General features: G+C 42.6%; 1 protein-coding gene and 1 pseudogene across 1 annotated transcript in view; one reads left to right on the forward strand and one right to left on the reverse strand.

The window, feature by feature from the left end:
* The window catches only part of LOC147010642 (uncharacterized), a 3,007-nt pseudogene extending 242 nt beyond the window's left edge, over positions 1-2,765 (reverse strand).
* The window catches only part of MRPS9 (mitochondrial ribosomal protein S9), a 34,769-nt gene extending 19,594 nt beyond the window's left edge, over positions 1-15,175 (forward strand). Inside the window, exons 2-11 of the mRNA XM_085860509.1 lie at positions 6,410-6,610; positions 6,810-6,872; positions 7,517-7,547; positions 9,646-9,725; positions 11,175-11,251; positions 13,349-13,424; positions 13,726-13,894; positions 14,029-14,137; positions 14,425-14,594; positions 14,724-15,175. Coding sequence (XP_085716635.1) covers positions 6,410-6,610; positions 6,810-6,872; positions 7,517-7,547; positions 9,646-9,725; positions 11,175-11,251; positions 13,349-13,424; positions 13,726-13,894; positions 14,029-14,137; positions 14,425-14,594; positions 14,724-14,815 — 1,068 coding nt within the window. The 3' untranslated portion in view covers positions 14,816-15,175. The remainder of the gene's footprint in view (positions 1-6,409; positions 6,611-6,809; positions 6,873-7,516; positions 7,548-9,645; positions 9,726-11,174; positions 11,252-13,348; positions 13,425-13,725; positions 13,895-14,028; positions 14,138-14,424; positions 14,595-14,723) is intronic.
* Positions 15,176-16,211: the final 1,036 nt, after the last annotated feature.

The raw sequence follows: 16,211 nt of genomic DNA on the forward strand, positions 1-16,211 counted from the left end.
CCCAGTATCTTCCTCACTCCTCTTGTCATCCAGCTGGTTTATGTTCAGGCAAGAGTTACCATGACAGATGCCACAAGCAGAAATACACTTGACTCCTTGCTTTTTACAGCAGCACCTGAGTGAGCTGCAGTCCCCCACACAGTTGCAGCTGGCAAACGTCAGGAGGTAGTCTGGTGCAATGGGGTCTGTAGAAGGGACTGGTGCATATCCTTGCTCAGTGAGTTGCCATCCATAGTCCCTGGCATCCAACGATGGACTTTGCAGCATCAGCCAGTCTCTAGTCTGGAGGTAAGCTCGGAGAGAGTTCTGTGCTGCAGCTCCTGTTGTCGGGGGGAGTTTCTCAGGTTTTATACTCCCAGTAGTAGCTCGCTTGTTGAAGATGTCAAATCTCAAGTCTTCCAAGTCTTTGGAGGATTTCCCATGGAACATGAGCATGAAAAGATCACAGCTTTCTTTAATGATATCACCTTTCTCAGCTCGGATGTCCATAAACACGTCCATTGCCCTCTCTGCTTCATCAGTCTTGCAGAGCTGGCTTAGCAAAGTTGGTTTGCTCAACCCAAAAATTGCAGACACTGTATCGCAGCCAGAGAAGCTGTGCAAGAAGATGAGATACCTCTGGTATATCTCTGGGAGGGCCTCCCGGATCTTTCTGACATCGTAAGATGTTTCTTTGGCTGTCGTGAGGAAGATCGGATGGACTGCAACATGATGAATCAGCATAACCAGGACGTCTGTGTCCTCAGCCCTCACCTCGACAGGGGACTCTCTTGCCTCATCTCGAGCTACGTGGACGATGGAGGTGTCGGCATCATTGGAGCATTGCTGTACACTGATTCCATTCCTACTAAATGTCTCATCAAGGAGCAGAACGAGCTGGGCTTTGTTGTGCTTGTTATCGAGGAACTTTTCTCTTGCAATGATGATTTTGCGATCCAGACTAATCTGAATGTCACAGCATGCATTCTTTGTTCGTCTCAAGTGGTCATGGTCCTTGGTGGAGCTGCCATATCCGTCAAAGACCACTGTTATCCGGAGGCGATGGCTCCCCATGGACTTCACAAACCGGAGGTAGCTCTCAGCAACATCCTTCCAAGTAAGGTTAGCCTCCCACTTGACATTGTGCAGGAGCCACCCACCATCAACCACAATGCTTGTGCAAGGGGGTTGTTCGACAGGTGCCACACATGCCTTCAGGGACCTTGCTAGAGCAGCCTTGTCTGGCTTTCGCAACTTTTGATTTTTGTCAAGGAGACATCGGTTTTGGCATCAACTCAAAGCGCAGAGCTTCTTTGGTCTTGACTTCACGCTCACTGATGACAATGAGGCGGTTGAATAGCTTCAGTGAGTCAATGACCACCTTCTCGCCATTGACTTTGGGTCCAGATCTGAGGCTTGCAAGTGATTTGACCTTGTGTTTGGTTACCATTGCATCCACAACAGTTTTCCCATCCATCCTAGCCTGTATGGCTCTGCCAACTTCTTCTGCTTGATCAGCGTTGACTTGGTCTTCGGGAGTGCTGCTGAACCCAGTTGAGAAGGACACCAGAGTCTTCTTGTCCCGTGTGGCATTGAAAGGGTTGACTTCCTTCAACCACCCAACTATGGTGTTGACAGCATCGTTATCTCTCTTCATTTGGGCTCTTTTAACGTCGGTGTGAAAAGGTACCCCACATTTGACCATGCTTCTTTCAAGCTCTTGGTGAATGAACGAGAAGTGGTTCAGAGTCTGAACCCAAGACTTATGAGAAGACTCTTCCAAAAGCGGCCTCTGTTTAGACCACCGGAGGATTTTGCCTCACGCATGAGTGTGGTTTCTATCGTGATGTTGGTCCATGTGCCGGACCATTCATGGTCTGAGAACCTGACTACATTGTTGCCATACAAAGTGAACTTGGATAGAGTTTCCTGGAACATGGGACTCTCCTGTCGCTGATGCATCAGCTGTACATGCAGCCTTGCTCCCTTTGCGTACTGATGGTGGCCCGCTGCTGCGAAGGTATTGAGCATTCCAATGATGCAGCTGAGATGACCTGTGTGGTCTGGGACACGCTCACTCCTGATGAATACCTTGATGAGGTCGATTCTGCCATAGTACCAGACCCAGATTGCTGGTGTCCTTCCTCCTTCAGCTAAGATCTTCAATCTCTCTGCCATCCTCTCCTCAAAGACAGTGACTATCCTTGGTGCATATGTTAGATTAGAGGAATTTTGATTACCTGTTGTCTCATCTTTTGCAGTCCTGATGAAGTCCTCCATGTCTTTGTACTCCTGCTCACTGAAGACACCTCTCAGCTCAAACTTGGCAATTCCTGCAGATGCAAGAAGGTGAAACCGAATGGCCTTGGCATAAGCCCCGCCTGAGAGGATGTGTTCTGCTGTGGTGCTGCCTGGATAAACTAGCTGTATGACCTCTTGCAGCCCAGAGTCGGCCATGACCATCCCGATGGACCCTAGGAAGCTTTTCAGGAGGTGAAACCCACCTAGTCTTGTGATAATGGGCAATTCAGACTGGAGGACTATCTGCATTGCTTTCAACCAAATAGGCAGGTCGAATGTTATGAGGGCAGGAGACGGACAGCGCGTAGGCATTCCATTAGCGTGGTGTAGATAGTGCTGTACTCATTAGGGTCACCCTCAATGATTGGAAGAAACTCAATGAGGGACTTCTCCTTGCATTCAGGTCTGTATAATGACTTCATGAAACCATTCCAGTTGGCATGTTCGAATGTGGGGTTGAGTTTCTTGATAGCCCATCCTGCCATCCAAAAATGTATCATATCAATATTTTACGGCCAGGGATTCATTTTTTCTCAAATCTAATTAATTGGAATCAATTCAGCACCCCAAAAAACCCCGAGTTGGACATCCCACAAGTTAATTTTTCCAATTTTTTTTTTTCGCGCAGGCCCTCTGAGCACCCGAACTTTGATTGGCTACCCAGAATTTTCCACAAGGATTTGGGTTTGCACTAATTGATAGGTGTTAGTAGACACCGAGATGAATATGTTAGTGAAGAAATTTTTTGGTAAGCAATTTTTTTCACAGATGGTCAATACAATTTGCTAAAATTCCCTAACTATTGAGAGAACTTGAGATTATAGTACTAAACAAAACGAAGTCGAGCTTTAAAATCAGATATCTCGTATCCATAGGCACGTAATTCTCCCACTTATTTGACGCCAATGGTTTTCAATCGGAAAACTTATGTCCACTGTACAGGCTGACCAATTGTGTCGAGCATTATCCTTTCATAAAAAATTCATCCGACCTTGTGATGATTAAAAATAATAAAATTTTCACAACATTGTCAGCTTTGTCCATCCGTGATGTAGAAATGGGACAATATTTGACACTGTTATTCAAATGAAAAAGTGAACAATCAGACACACGTGCAGGGCTTTGTAATTTATAACCGACTACCAAAGAACTCGGCCTTACGGCCCTGTGAACTTCCCCACTTTTATGACTTGTAATGCAGGCTTCCACCAGGTGGTGCTATATGATGCATGTATACACTGAGAGATGGGAGCATGCGCCAGAGCAGCGCGTCGCTGCGTCCACTTTCCGCTGGTACTCCAGGGGCCTCCGTCTGGCCATCCCCCAGGCAGATGCCTGGCCCATCCCCAACTCCTTGAGATGCCGATCAACCTGCTGCGACCACAAGGCACGTGGTCGGCCCATTGGCCTCCTTCACTCACGAGACTCCCTCACTGAGAGAATCTGGTGAGCAGGGTCAGCATCAGAAAGACGAGCCACATGTCCATAGAGCTGCAGCTGACACTCACTGACTATGCAGGTAACAAATCTCATTTGAGTCTCTCTCAGCAACCGCTCATTGGACACAAAGTCCGACCAGCGATAGCCAAGGATTCTCCGAAGAGACCTGGTACCAAAGCAATTAAGTGTCCGTCTCAGATCCTTAGAGTCCAAGTCTCGCACCCATAGAGCAAGACTGGAAGCACCAAGGACCTGATTGATTTTCGATATGACGTCCAATGTGCTCTAACTGACTGCATCATCGTGATATCACTGCTTCCTTTTACAATGCATGGGCTGAGGGGTTACGCCCGCTTTGCGGAGCTATTTTTTGTTTGTAATTGAATACCAAGTTGAGGCTCATGGAAGAGCTGGTACACTGAAAGGAGTGGACAAAATGGACACAGAGGATGCCATGGGGTGGACAAGATGGACACAGGATGCCATGGGGTGGACAAGATGGATACAGAAGGAAACTCCAAGGAGGGAAAACCATAAAATTTTGAGGATGGATTTGAGTGTGGTTAATGAGGGTAAAAAAAAAAAAATCATGGTTTTACATTGGGAACAATTTGAGAATGTGATGAACAGCAGTCTTGAAGACCTGGAGGGAACAACTAATCAGGCCAACGAGGCTCCCAAACATGTACCACGTGTAATGGCGATAGCAATCATCATACAAATTTCAAGGCCAAATCACGTCTCTCAGCTCTAATTGGAGGGAACGGCCAATTACCTCTCATCTTATCAAACATCTCCCTGGTGGCTAGGATCTTGATTAACCTCATCGCTCTTCCAGCCAAAGAAAGATGTGTAAAGCAGCTTTATGCAGGTTTCAGCTTTTGCAGCTTTCCCCTGTTTTGTCTATGCTGTTTCTGACAACTTGCCAACAAGTGATGAAACTGGTCTGCCGGCTGAGGGGATCGTGCAGCATTGGGATTCTCATGTTTGTTCTACTTGTGATGGTCTGCAGCTGTAGATGAACCCAGGTAGGGTTTGAAACAACAAAGGGCTTACCATGTGTTGCTTCTCTTGGTTGCTTTATGCAGCTTTCTATGGTTGGAAGAGCATGGGAGGTTAATTATATAGATTCCTAGTCACCTGGAGGTAATTGATTACGTGAGACCTGATTGGTTGTTCCCTTCAATTACAGGGAAGAGACGTGATTGGGACTTGATACATTTATTAGGATTGTTCATAATTTGCACTTTTTAATTGCTGCAAATCTCGCGATTGTACGTGTTGTGTTTTTATCTTGCCAAAACGAAGTTTTTGCAAGATATGTTAGTCAGCTTGTATGGTTTTTTTTTTGTTTGTTTGTTTGTTTGTCTGTAATCACCTATAAAAAATTCTGCAGAGCACAGTTATCATCGGAAATTTTTGTAACTTCGCATATCAGAGGCCTATAGAGGTCCCTTTCAGTGCACAAAATTTTGAAGGTCAAAGGTCAAGGTCACTGTCGCAAATCAGGGGAGTCGACGAAACCCTTATTTTTTGAGTAATTTTGATCGGATCGTCTTCAAACTTCATGGGAATATAGTTCATGGTCTGGCGCTCAGCTGATTAATTTTTGGTGGCGATTGGCCTTGACCTTCATGGTTAGCGCCTCAGGTCAAACATATTTGACCCCAAGGTCAAATTTTCAAGTTTTAGGAACCATATCGTATAGTACCTCAAATTGAACACCTCGATGAGTGCTTTCTAGATATGTCAAGCTTGAGACATTATGACGTCATTTGGTGACGTTATGAGGCAAAAGCATATTTTTCATGGTTACTCTGTAGAACAATTCTCATCGGAATCTCTCTTAGGCAGATATTCCTCAAGGAGTAGCTCCTGGTGGATAGCAGCTCTGTTCACCTCAGTGTGACCTTAAAGAAGTCACACGTGGTCACCTTTTGGCAAGATATAGGTCGCCCTGCGGGTGACATTGGTTTATTTTTTTTTTTAATTCAATCATATCATGTAAAAACAGCCCCTTATTTGCAGTGACAATTTTTCTTGTACCCACCATGTATTTGGCATGGTTTTGACTGATGTGAATAAAAAATATTAGACAATCAGTTTTTCAAAATAGCAATCAAAAACCTGCCTCCTCATCCTCCTTCGTATGCAGCACAAGGCTGCGGGTAGCATCATTTACTGGGGGTGCGGTTGTGTCGTTGATGCAATGCCCCTTTTACTAGTACACTGGTACTCATTTCACCGACCTCGAAAGGATGACAGGTAGAGTCAACCCCCACCTGATGTTAATTCAGCAGTTGATAGGAGCTCAAACTCAGGACCTTCAGATCCCAAGCCAGCCACATGAACCGCTAAGCTAACACCAAGCTTCAATAACCTGCATTCACTTAACAATGCAAGGTCAGAAACATAGCGTAACCAAGGTTAGAGTGCATTTTTCCTTTGTTCCAGCATTTTGGGATGGGTATTTAACTTATTCATGTAAATAACTTCATTGGGTAATTGTGACATTGGAGAAAGAAAAAAAAACGAAGTTAAAACCCTTGCTTTATATAGACTCATATTTGTTGATTCGCATCATATTTTGTGCAAAATCGTATAACAATCATTTCGTTTTGTTGGTCAGTCATTCACACAGCTCAAACACATGATTACTACATTGATTACTACATCTCAATGCTTGTAGGTATGGAGCCGCAGCCTCTGGAAACAGGCAGCAGTGTCTCAGCGGCACATTTCCCCTGCGGCTCTGGCAGCGGCAGCAGCAAAGAAGCAATACACAGAGGAATACATCCGTAAGCAGGTGGAGGAGTTTCAATTTGGCCGGCGACACCTGGCGAACATGATGGGAGAAAATCCCGACACCTTCACTCAGGAAGATGTTGATGTGAGTTTTCGGCTATCTTTAAACTCTAATCTGTGGTTGTTCTTCAGGAGAAATCAACATCATTATCATCAACATCATTATCATTATCATCATTATCATCATCATCATCATCATGCACAATATATTATTGTTCAGTATGTGCAAGAACAATTTTACACTTGTAGTTGTGCCCTGTTTCCATCATTCTCCTGTGCTACAGAAAGCCATTCGGTACCTGCTTCCTTCCGCCCTCCATGAAAAGAGGGCGCGACCCATCATGAAGGTTGGTTAAAAATAAATAAATAATGAGATACTCCTGTCTCGCCTGTCATTGAGATATTATTATTTACTTATTTGTTTCATTTTGGCATAAATCCAAGGCTCATTTTGGAGCTTGTGGGTTGGCAGGATGGCCGAGAGGTACGCACACTCACCTCTAAGCTGTCTAGATTGAATTTGAATGTCAACCCAGCTATGAAGTGCCACCATTGTGTTTTGCAAGCAGTGTGATACTTCACTGTGTATGCCATCCTTCAGATGGATGTTAAACTGGGCGTTACATCTGCTCACATTAGTTGGTGGCCGTTAACAATCCCTCAATCGTCCTCACAAAGAGTCAGCAAGTTATCACCCGCACCTTGAGCAAATTCCTGCTCTAATGTACAGGGGGCACTACAGCAGCAGAACTGTCACGCCCCTGTGAGATCTGATGCAAAGCCTTAGCCAGATGCTGCATACGAACAAAGACGACAAATGGAGCTGGTCGTAAACCAAATGCAGGACAAAGTGATTGGTAGACATAGGGATACTTTTTCGTGAATTAGTAGGCAATAGACAAACATGTATGTACGGTACATATGGTATTTGAAAATACGAACAGTTCAACCTAAATGTTTTCACAACTATGACTTGCCTGCTTTGTTGCAGCATCCCAAAGAAATATTCCCAAAGCGAAAAGGTATGTTTTGTGTTCTGGCATCAACAATCTGGTGAACTGGAACTTTGTATTTCTTTGCAAAAGTTTTTGGTGCAGAAGCTCCCTTTAACTCCTCCCAATCCCTCGTAAAGATAATGCTAGAGAATGTAAAGGTATTGTCTGGATTTCGTTATTCTAACTTGATGTATTGGAAATGATCATCGATCGGCATTTTCTGAAGTCACTCTTCATTTAACTTTTATCACGTACAGAAGACAATTATAAGATAAGATGCGCACAAGCTTTGTTGTTTTTGCAACATCATCATCTTGCGAAAGGAGCTGCTTTCATTGGCATCAGAACTTTCATTGACTGTCCGATAGGATGGCAGAGAGATTGGGCATTTGTTTTTTAATTGTCTGGTCTGAGTTGGATTCTCGGCCCGACTATAAACTGTCGACTGGTGCTTTCGCAGTCAGGTGCACAATGCTCCATCCATTTGATAATACATTAAGTTGAGAACCGTCTACCAGCATTTATTGCTGGCAGCCGTCCATGATCCCACTGTGTCTCGCAAGGAGTTTCCGGCACTTGGCCAAATTCCACATCCCTGCCATAATCATCTCAATACCCTAGTTTGATCGTTGGTCGATGGTAGAGCTCAAAACATGGCCGCGATGTGTAAATGACATCAACTTTCATTGATGTAATGATAGTGACCATTTGGCAGTGGTGGGTATGGTGGGAGGACATTTTTTGGAATAAAGATTCAGGGTTGTGTTATGCATGGTCTCCTAGGGTGAGTGCCCCAAGTGCCCAAAGGGGAACACAGCAAGCAATTAAAACGATCACTTTGAACTTTTCTTTGTATTATTTACCAGGTGAAACCAGCGTGCGACACGAAAAAGAAGTATATTTAATGTGTAATTTATTCATTCCTCCTGTCTTCTGTTCAAACACGAATATAATTTAATAAGATTCCATCACAATGATTTAAATGAAACATTAAATGACTGTAAAACTCCCCACAGTCCCACATGCCACGTTCAAGGCTTTTAAAACTCCCTCAAGGTTACACATGTATGTTTCAATATAGTTGTAAATATTCCCACAACTCTTAGGTAGGCAACTTATCTCTAGCATCCCCTTTACTCTCATCTCTCATGTGCTTTAATGCAACACTTCGATAGGATACGAGTTTGTTGTCAAAATCGGTCTTGCACTTTCGAAGCAAGCGTAGATGCTCCAGATGGTGTACGGATACTCACAAAGTGAAGTTCGACTGGCCAGCAGTGTACGTGGCGAGCGTGCCATGAGGGTGAATTCCTTGCAGTAGGATTGTGCTACCCAGCTATGCGGTGAGAAATGTGGATCAACCTTGGTGAGATGCCCAGAGTAATTGGCGGCGTGGATGACGGCTTGATGACACCCACGGTGTTGCATTGGTTCCTCGTGAACTCAATCAGTCAATAAGCAGGATAAACCTGCATCTGCACAGATGCAATGGGTTAGACTCGGGTCTGTGGTAAACGTGCGCACTCTATTACAGGGCGTGTGAAGCCATAGCAGCCCGTTCCGCCGTGCACAGCTCGCTTCCTTAAAGCGAACTTGACTGCACTCCGCCGCTCTAAATGCCCAGCACTCTGCTGGAGCTGAATCTCTAGTTCACATCTCAAACCTCCTCTCCTCTCAAACACTCACCACTCGTATTATATTGTAATGATACAAGGTCATTCCGAAGCCAGGTAACAGTCTGCATTCCAAAACTGACCAAAAGCCTGACCATTGGCTCAGAGCATCGTATCCCATAACAAGTCTTTCACCCAGTCCGTTTCACTTTCATGTAGGAATGTAGCTGTCATGGTAATCAAACATGGTAGCCTCAACAAAAGCTATCCTCAAAGTTCTGTTCACACTCCATCACTGTGCCGAGTGCCACTGATGCATTCAACTGTCTGCACAAGTATCCTTTCACACAGTAACCACAATCCTTATTTAATTCAGGTTGCCTTTTACGCAGAACACCGAGCATTTCCAATTATGTCGGATTCGTACTAATCCGTAACAGTTGTGAGGGATGTAGTATTGATAACCAACATGCATGGTGAGCTAATTGCAAACATGTTTGTTTCATCCATAGTGGCACAATGGGGAGCTGATGGACATCCGTTTAATTTCCTCTTCTACACGGGAAAGCATCAATATTATAACCTCATGCATGTATGTATACAGTGTTTGAACATCCATGCATGTGTGTCACAGTTGGACATCACTGACTGCAATTTATTTTGCTTCCAAATGTTCAATCGTGATGTTTGTTCGCCGACAGAATACAGATAGTGATGTCAATCGGGTGCTTTGGATGTCTACAATTGTTCGACACACGTCTGTAGATCTCAGAATTACTTGTGCTGTGTATACAGCTTTGTAAGTCCACAACATTACTGTTGTGTGTGTTGTAGAGGAGCAGGAGAGCATTTTTGGTCGAATCCTGAAAATATTTGTTTTCCAAAAGGGGGAGAGAAACCAGGCAAAAGGTGTCATCATTGATGAATGTGAATGTTTTGAACAGGCCTGAGACCTGGAACATGAAAAGTCCAAGCTGGTTTATGGTCCAGAATGGTTTTCCCACTAGATGTAGTTGCAAACAACCTGCATCCTAATTATGTTGATTACACCAAACTCTCCCCCCCCCCCCCCAAAAAAAAGACTCTTGGTTGTTTTGACTCGATCTTGGTAAGGACTGCATCTCCAAAAAGAGAAAACTGCAGTGTTATGACATACAGGTTGCAGTTTTCCCTTCGCTCTTCTTTCTCCTAGCACTGCCTCTTTGTTCATTTCCTTGCTTATCGTGTCCATTATTTGACCTGCTGACATATGGTCAGTTGATACCCTCTGTCAGCTGGCTCTTCCATGATCTTCATTCTTGTAGAGAGACGAAAGGGGAAAATTTATTCTTTGCAATTGTTATCCATGAGTCCGAAGTTTTTATTTTTATTTTTTTTATTCTGTAATTGTTCAAACACTTATTTCATTCCCATATTGATAGTATTGTGGTTGTTATAATTAATGTCCCTATAATTTGAGTATTGTCATTATCATTGTTAGTCTGTTATTCAACCTCATTACTTTGTTTTAGTTATCTCACATTAATTTTGTTTTTCTTTAACATTGATGAAATTTTGGCTGTGGCCAGTCATGTGACTTCCAGCTATCAACTGTCACTTTGACAAGGAGCTTGGTAGCTGACAGTTTGTCTTTCTGATCTTGATGACTGACTGCACATAGCAGTATTAGCTGTTGTCAACCCTTTGGAAAATGTTGAGGTTTGTAGCTTAATAAGACAAAATCTTCTTTCTTTTTTTTGTTTTTTGAATGTATTTGTGTCTGTGCTGGTGATCCAGCCAGTCAGTGCTTATTTGACAGCATTTTCTTGAATACACCGCATTTATTCCTTACATTGATTTCATAGTTTGTGGTGAAGCTTGTACCTAAATTCCATACAAGACAAAGACATGAGTCCACATCATTGCACTATTAAGTGAATTACAAGGACATGGAGTGCATGGGATTTGAACCTGCATTCCCAACATCTTGAGCCGTGTTTCACAAATGCCAACAGGACAACCCTCCTTCCAGGAAAAGTTATCACTTGGTTCTCATTTACAGGACACCTCCGCCCTGCTTGTGAAAGCAGAAGCAGAAGAGGACCGCCGGAGAGCCAAGGGCGAGGAAATGGACCATTTGTAAGTCTGTTGTGCAGAATGTATAACGTGTTTTGAAATTAATGAAGTTCCATCATTTCTTGAACGCAAACATTATACAAACCGTACCAGACAAATATCTCCTTGGACAAAACGTCTCTCCAAATATACATACATGGAAAAACACATCCTCAAACGAGAACGGCACTTGGTAGAGCGCATAACCCACAAGGCAGAACAGTTTACATGTTGTATCCCACTGATATGTCGGATTTGCATCCGTATCTGAACCAAAATTTAATCGGCTTGTTCTTGTCACCAACCCAACTCATCCACCAAGTTTTGTCATAACCTGTCCACAACTTTTTGAGATATCATGTTACACATTGTTTTTGACTAAATCTCTGGATAGTGTAGAATCACGTTAAAAACTAGAGAGGGAGCACTGGGTAGAGTGCAAAACCTCTGCCGCCAATACTGCTTGGTCACTCAAGTGAACCTGATATCCTATTCATTCATTTTGATGTCAACAGTGCTCACAGAGTTATAGTTTGCAACTTTCCCTTTAACTTTTACATACTCGATTCATTCGTCATAACTAGATTCCTTGAGACAGAAATTGATTTTACGTGGGTATATCCACCTGAAGTTCCAAAATCAGCCGCAATTATAATTTTGGCATGTTTTTTGTTGGAAATCGCTTATAACATGTAGAAATGCAAAAAAAAAATCGAAATTTTGTTGAAAAAAAAAGTTGCAAAATTTCTGAGTTTTTTTTCTCTAACAATTTTTTTTTTGGGGGAGGGGGGTTGGAAATCACTTAAAACATGTAGAAATGCAAAAACAAAAATTCAAATATTTTTTTCAAAATGGCCGCCATAGCGGCCATATTAGACTTTGGATCAAGTCCAAAATCTGATGGCATGATCCTTGGACCATACCTAATCCCCCCACCAAGTTTTGTCGAAATCCGTCGGAGTTTTTCTGTAATACTGTTCACAAACAAACAAACAAATAAAAATGGCCCATAGGGCCAGGACTTGACGAAATTCATCCAGTCAAAGATACTCCCCTCCTACGTCCGTGTTTCATATTTGAAAGGAATCCGTTAAGATTTGGTGGAGACATGAATTTTTGAAAATCGGCCCATGCTAAAAGATACGGATTTTCACGATTTTCAGGAATTTTCCTGACCTTGACCTTTGATCCTGACATGCCAAAAGTTATATTCTGGTGGCCAATAAGTCCATTGGTGAAGTTCCATGACATTCCGACTCAAAATGCGACCTGTAGAGTGAGACGAACACACAAACAAACAAACAAACTCACAAACTGAACTGACCAACATACTTGACAAAATCGTAGATTTCGTCAAGTAACAAACAGACAGTGGTGAAAACAGTAACCTCCGTCCATCTTCGATGGCGGAGGTTAAAAATTCGAATCCTTATATCCGGATCCAGATCCAAATCTTCACCAAAATCGAATCAATTTGTCCTTGTCACACACCCAACCTTTCCACCAAGTTTCGTCTGAATCCATCCATAGCTTTTTGAGACATAATGCTCTGTCATTTTTGGCCCTTTCTCCAAGTAATAATCACTTTAAAGAAATATCGTGTCCAGATCTTCACCAAAATCTCATCAATTCATCTTTGTCACATACCCAAACCTGTCCACCATGTTTCTTCCAAATCTGTCCATACCTTTTTGAAATAACCTGCTCACAGACAAACGAGTGAAAACATAACCTACGTCTACCTTCGGTGGCAGAGGTAATTGTGCACCACATAAACTTCAAGATTGTTTACCAATTTATTTAACTCTGGCTCTTTTGTTTTTTTTCAGCCTTCAGCGGCCCTTGTCTATCCTTACTTCCTCACTCTTGTTCAGCCCCTAGCTTGAAGTTGTCCTCATTCCTCTATAGTGGCAGCTATTACCCAATGGATGTTCCTCCCTTATTGCTGACTTTGCTCGAATATAATATATTTGGAAATCCATAATGCCTCATCGATATTTGTTGGGATGTTACAGCAATGTTGGACTTGGCAATTGTTTTAAAACTTTTCAGCGTCTTTGGATTTTGCTGCAGTCATGTTCTTTGCAAAAGTGTTTCTTTCTCATTGTCCTTTCTTTGCAGAACATTCAATTTGTCTCGGTGGGTAAACAAGGACGAACTGTATGACATCATTTTGGAGAATTTGTCTGACAAGGATGTAAGCGGTTCTTTAATGGAGTTTAGTGTGGTGCGATTTTGATGCCTCGCAAGGGAGGGCTCATTTCAAACATAGGAAATTGCTAGATTTGAAATCCAGTGCATAGTAGCCTTCTCCTTCATCTTCTTCTCCCTCATCTTCTTCTTCATCTTCATCATCATGCAAAGCATGGCTGCGGGTAGCATCATTTATCGGGGACACAGCTGTGCTGCTGATGCAGTTCCCCCGCGCAGTGGCCTATTTTAATGAGCCACTGAAAAATTTATTTATTATCCACAATTGCCTTCGTTTCTATCTTCAGTACAGCGATTTTATTCAGCTGTGTGAAAAGCTATTGGCAAATCCCTGTGCACGTCTGGCTGAAGACCATCTCACAACCTTTCGTAAGAAAGTGATCGTGAAAGCGTACACACAAGTGGTTACACCGCTACAGTACGATGAGTCCGGGAGAGCTTTCTCTCAAAGTAAAGGTGAGACCAACTTTCCTTCACCATAGTACAGGCTGGTCCATATATTGCTAAACTCCATTGTATTTTCAACAGCAAAATTCATTATGCTTGGATGTGTGAGTTGTATCCTGTAAGGTGGTTATAAACCATTGCAGGCATCAGGAAGTCTGCACAAGCGACCGTTACATTGTTGGACGCAGGAACCGGGGAGATCGTAGTGAATGGAATGGATTACTTGGAGTACTTTCCGGTGCTGCAGGACAGGCGAGTGCTTTTTGTCTTTCCTTGGAACCAATCACTCCTGAGATAATTTCAAATTGAGTGCACCTTGATCGTTCGGCATAACATACCTGTGCATTAGTGGTAAAGTAGAGCGTTTTTATAATCGACATGCAGAATCAGGAACAGTTGGTAACACGATGTCTTCGCTCACACAGAAGTTTCACACTTGTGGGCTCATTCAGTGTGTTTTTGTGTTCTTTCATTGCTAGAGTTTCACTAATTCCTTCTGTTCCTTTACGTTCCCTCCTCTCATTTATTCCATTTCACAGAGAGCAGCTGATGTTTCCTTTTCAGTTTGTAGAACGGCTTGGCAGACACGACGCAGTGTGCAGTGTTACCGGAGGAGGCCATTCTTCACAGGCCGGGGCTGTCCGACTCGCCATCTCTCTTGCCCTGATCAGTTTCCTCCAACCAGATGAGATTGAGAGCATGCGGAGAGGTATTGTCCCATATGATGACTGTTTTCATTGCAGCATTGCATCATACATCAGACAAGCTACCTTTTAAGTTGAGTGTTTAACACATCCAAGTGTTTAACCCTTCATTCAATCCTCACTTTCCCATCAAGCTGGACTCCTCACCAAGGATCCACGCAGACGAGAGAGGAAGAAGCCTGGACAGGAGGGAGCCCGGCGCAAGTTTACCTGGAGCAAGCGCTAGGATACGCTTTTTGCACCAGCAAGCCAAAACTTTTCAACTTCCCAAAACATTGTATCCGAATGTCGTTTCCTTTATTTCGTTTTGTATTTATTAAACCTGAATACATGAGTATTTTCCGTGAAATAAAATGAATTTGATGTTACACCTGTGGTTTTCATGCTGAACCTCCATCTCAAAGTTTTCATAAGGAAGGAAGAAGATTTGCCCTTGCATCGCTTTGGGATCACGTAGAGCCCTTCACCATTTTGTATAATTTTGACAATTGTTTGTCACTTGTACGATGTAGTAATAGTGAATGATTGGCTCGGTGACGCACTTGGAAAATCCCTTTTTTTATATCTAATAAACTAAAGAACTTTTTCTTTTCTTTTTTTTTCAATAAAATAATGTATTTAAAGTGATAGTCGTGAAAAACAAATTTTAAGATTTTTGAAGGATACAACTTTAAAAGAAAGAAAAGATGACCATTTGTCTAAAATGTCACTGGTTCGAACCTCGACAAGGCTATACCGAAGCCTTTTAAAAATTATAAATGTTGCTTCCTTGCTTGACAGAAAAAAAAACATAAGTTGGTAATGATTGCGCAGGATTTATAGTCCCAATGGCTTCCTGCTTTTAAGTGCCTATACTAGTAATAGTTCAGCGGCTAAGGCAGGATTTTCACCAGAATCGTTCAGTTTTTGCAGAAAGCATGAAACTTTGCGCAGGGATCCTACAATCCCTGGGGATCTTTAAAAAAAATGGATCCCAAAAATCCACGCCCCCTAGTGGCCACCATCTTGATTATAAATATGGCCGCCAAAATATGGCATTTCGTCTATATTTGTTGTATTATACTGCTCTAAACACAGGATATGATGTGTCTATATAATATTTGTTAATTTCTTATTTTTTTGTTTCATGCCTTTTGTGAGAAAATTGACATCTCAAGGCATATGGCACAAATTTAGCATTGAAATAAGTGAAAACATAGAGATAACATTACTAAATAAAAGTTCTTTATTTTCAGGTTGCAATGATATGGTGTGAATGATGGAGAAACAGTTCCAGCTCGTTAAACCAAGTGATGTAGCTGAAGTCCAGAGGCCACCAATAGACTGGACCTTGTGCATTATTTGTCGGAGGACAACATCCGAATCACTTTCACAGCCCTGGTGAGGACGAGGACGAGGTCATGTGGAAGTGACTGGAACAGGTTTTCAATCATTTGAAACAAACCTTGTGAGATTCAAAAAACTTGGCATAATTCCCTTGAACGTATGCCCTGATGCCTATACCAATGATGCCTATACCAAAAGAAAATTCTGATACCAATGATCGTGTTTCTGAAGTGTGAGGAGATGTGTCTTGGCCATCCCATATTCAGCTTTTGGAGCTTGGTACTTGACCTTGAGTT

This window comes from Eptatretus burgeri, chromosome 16 (assembly GCF_056783735.1).
Source record: "Eptatretus burgeri isolate ZD-2024b chromosome 16, Ebu_testis_v1, whole genome shotgun sequence".
Lineage (NCBI taxonomy): Eukaryota > Metazoa > Chordata > Myxini > Myxiniformes > Myxinidae > Eptatretus > Eptatretus burgeri.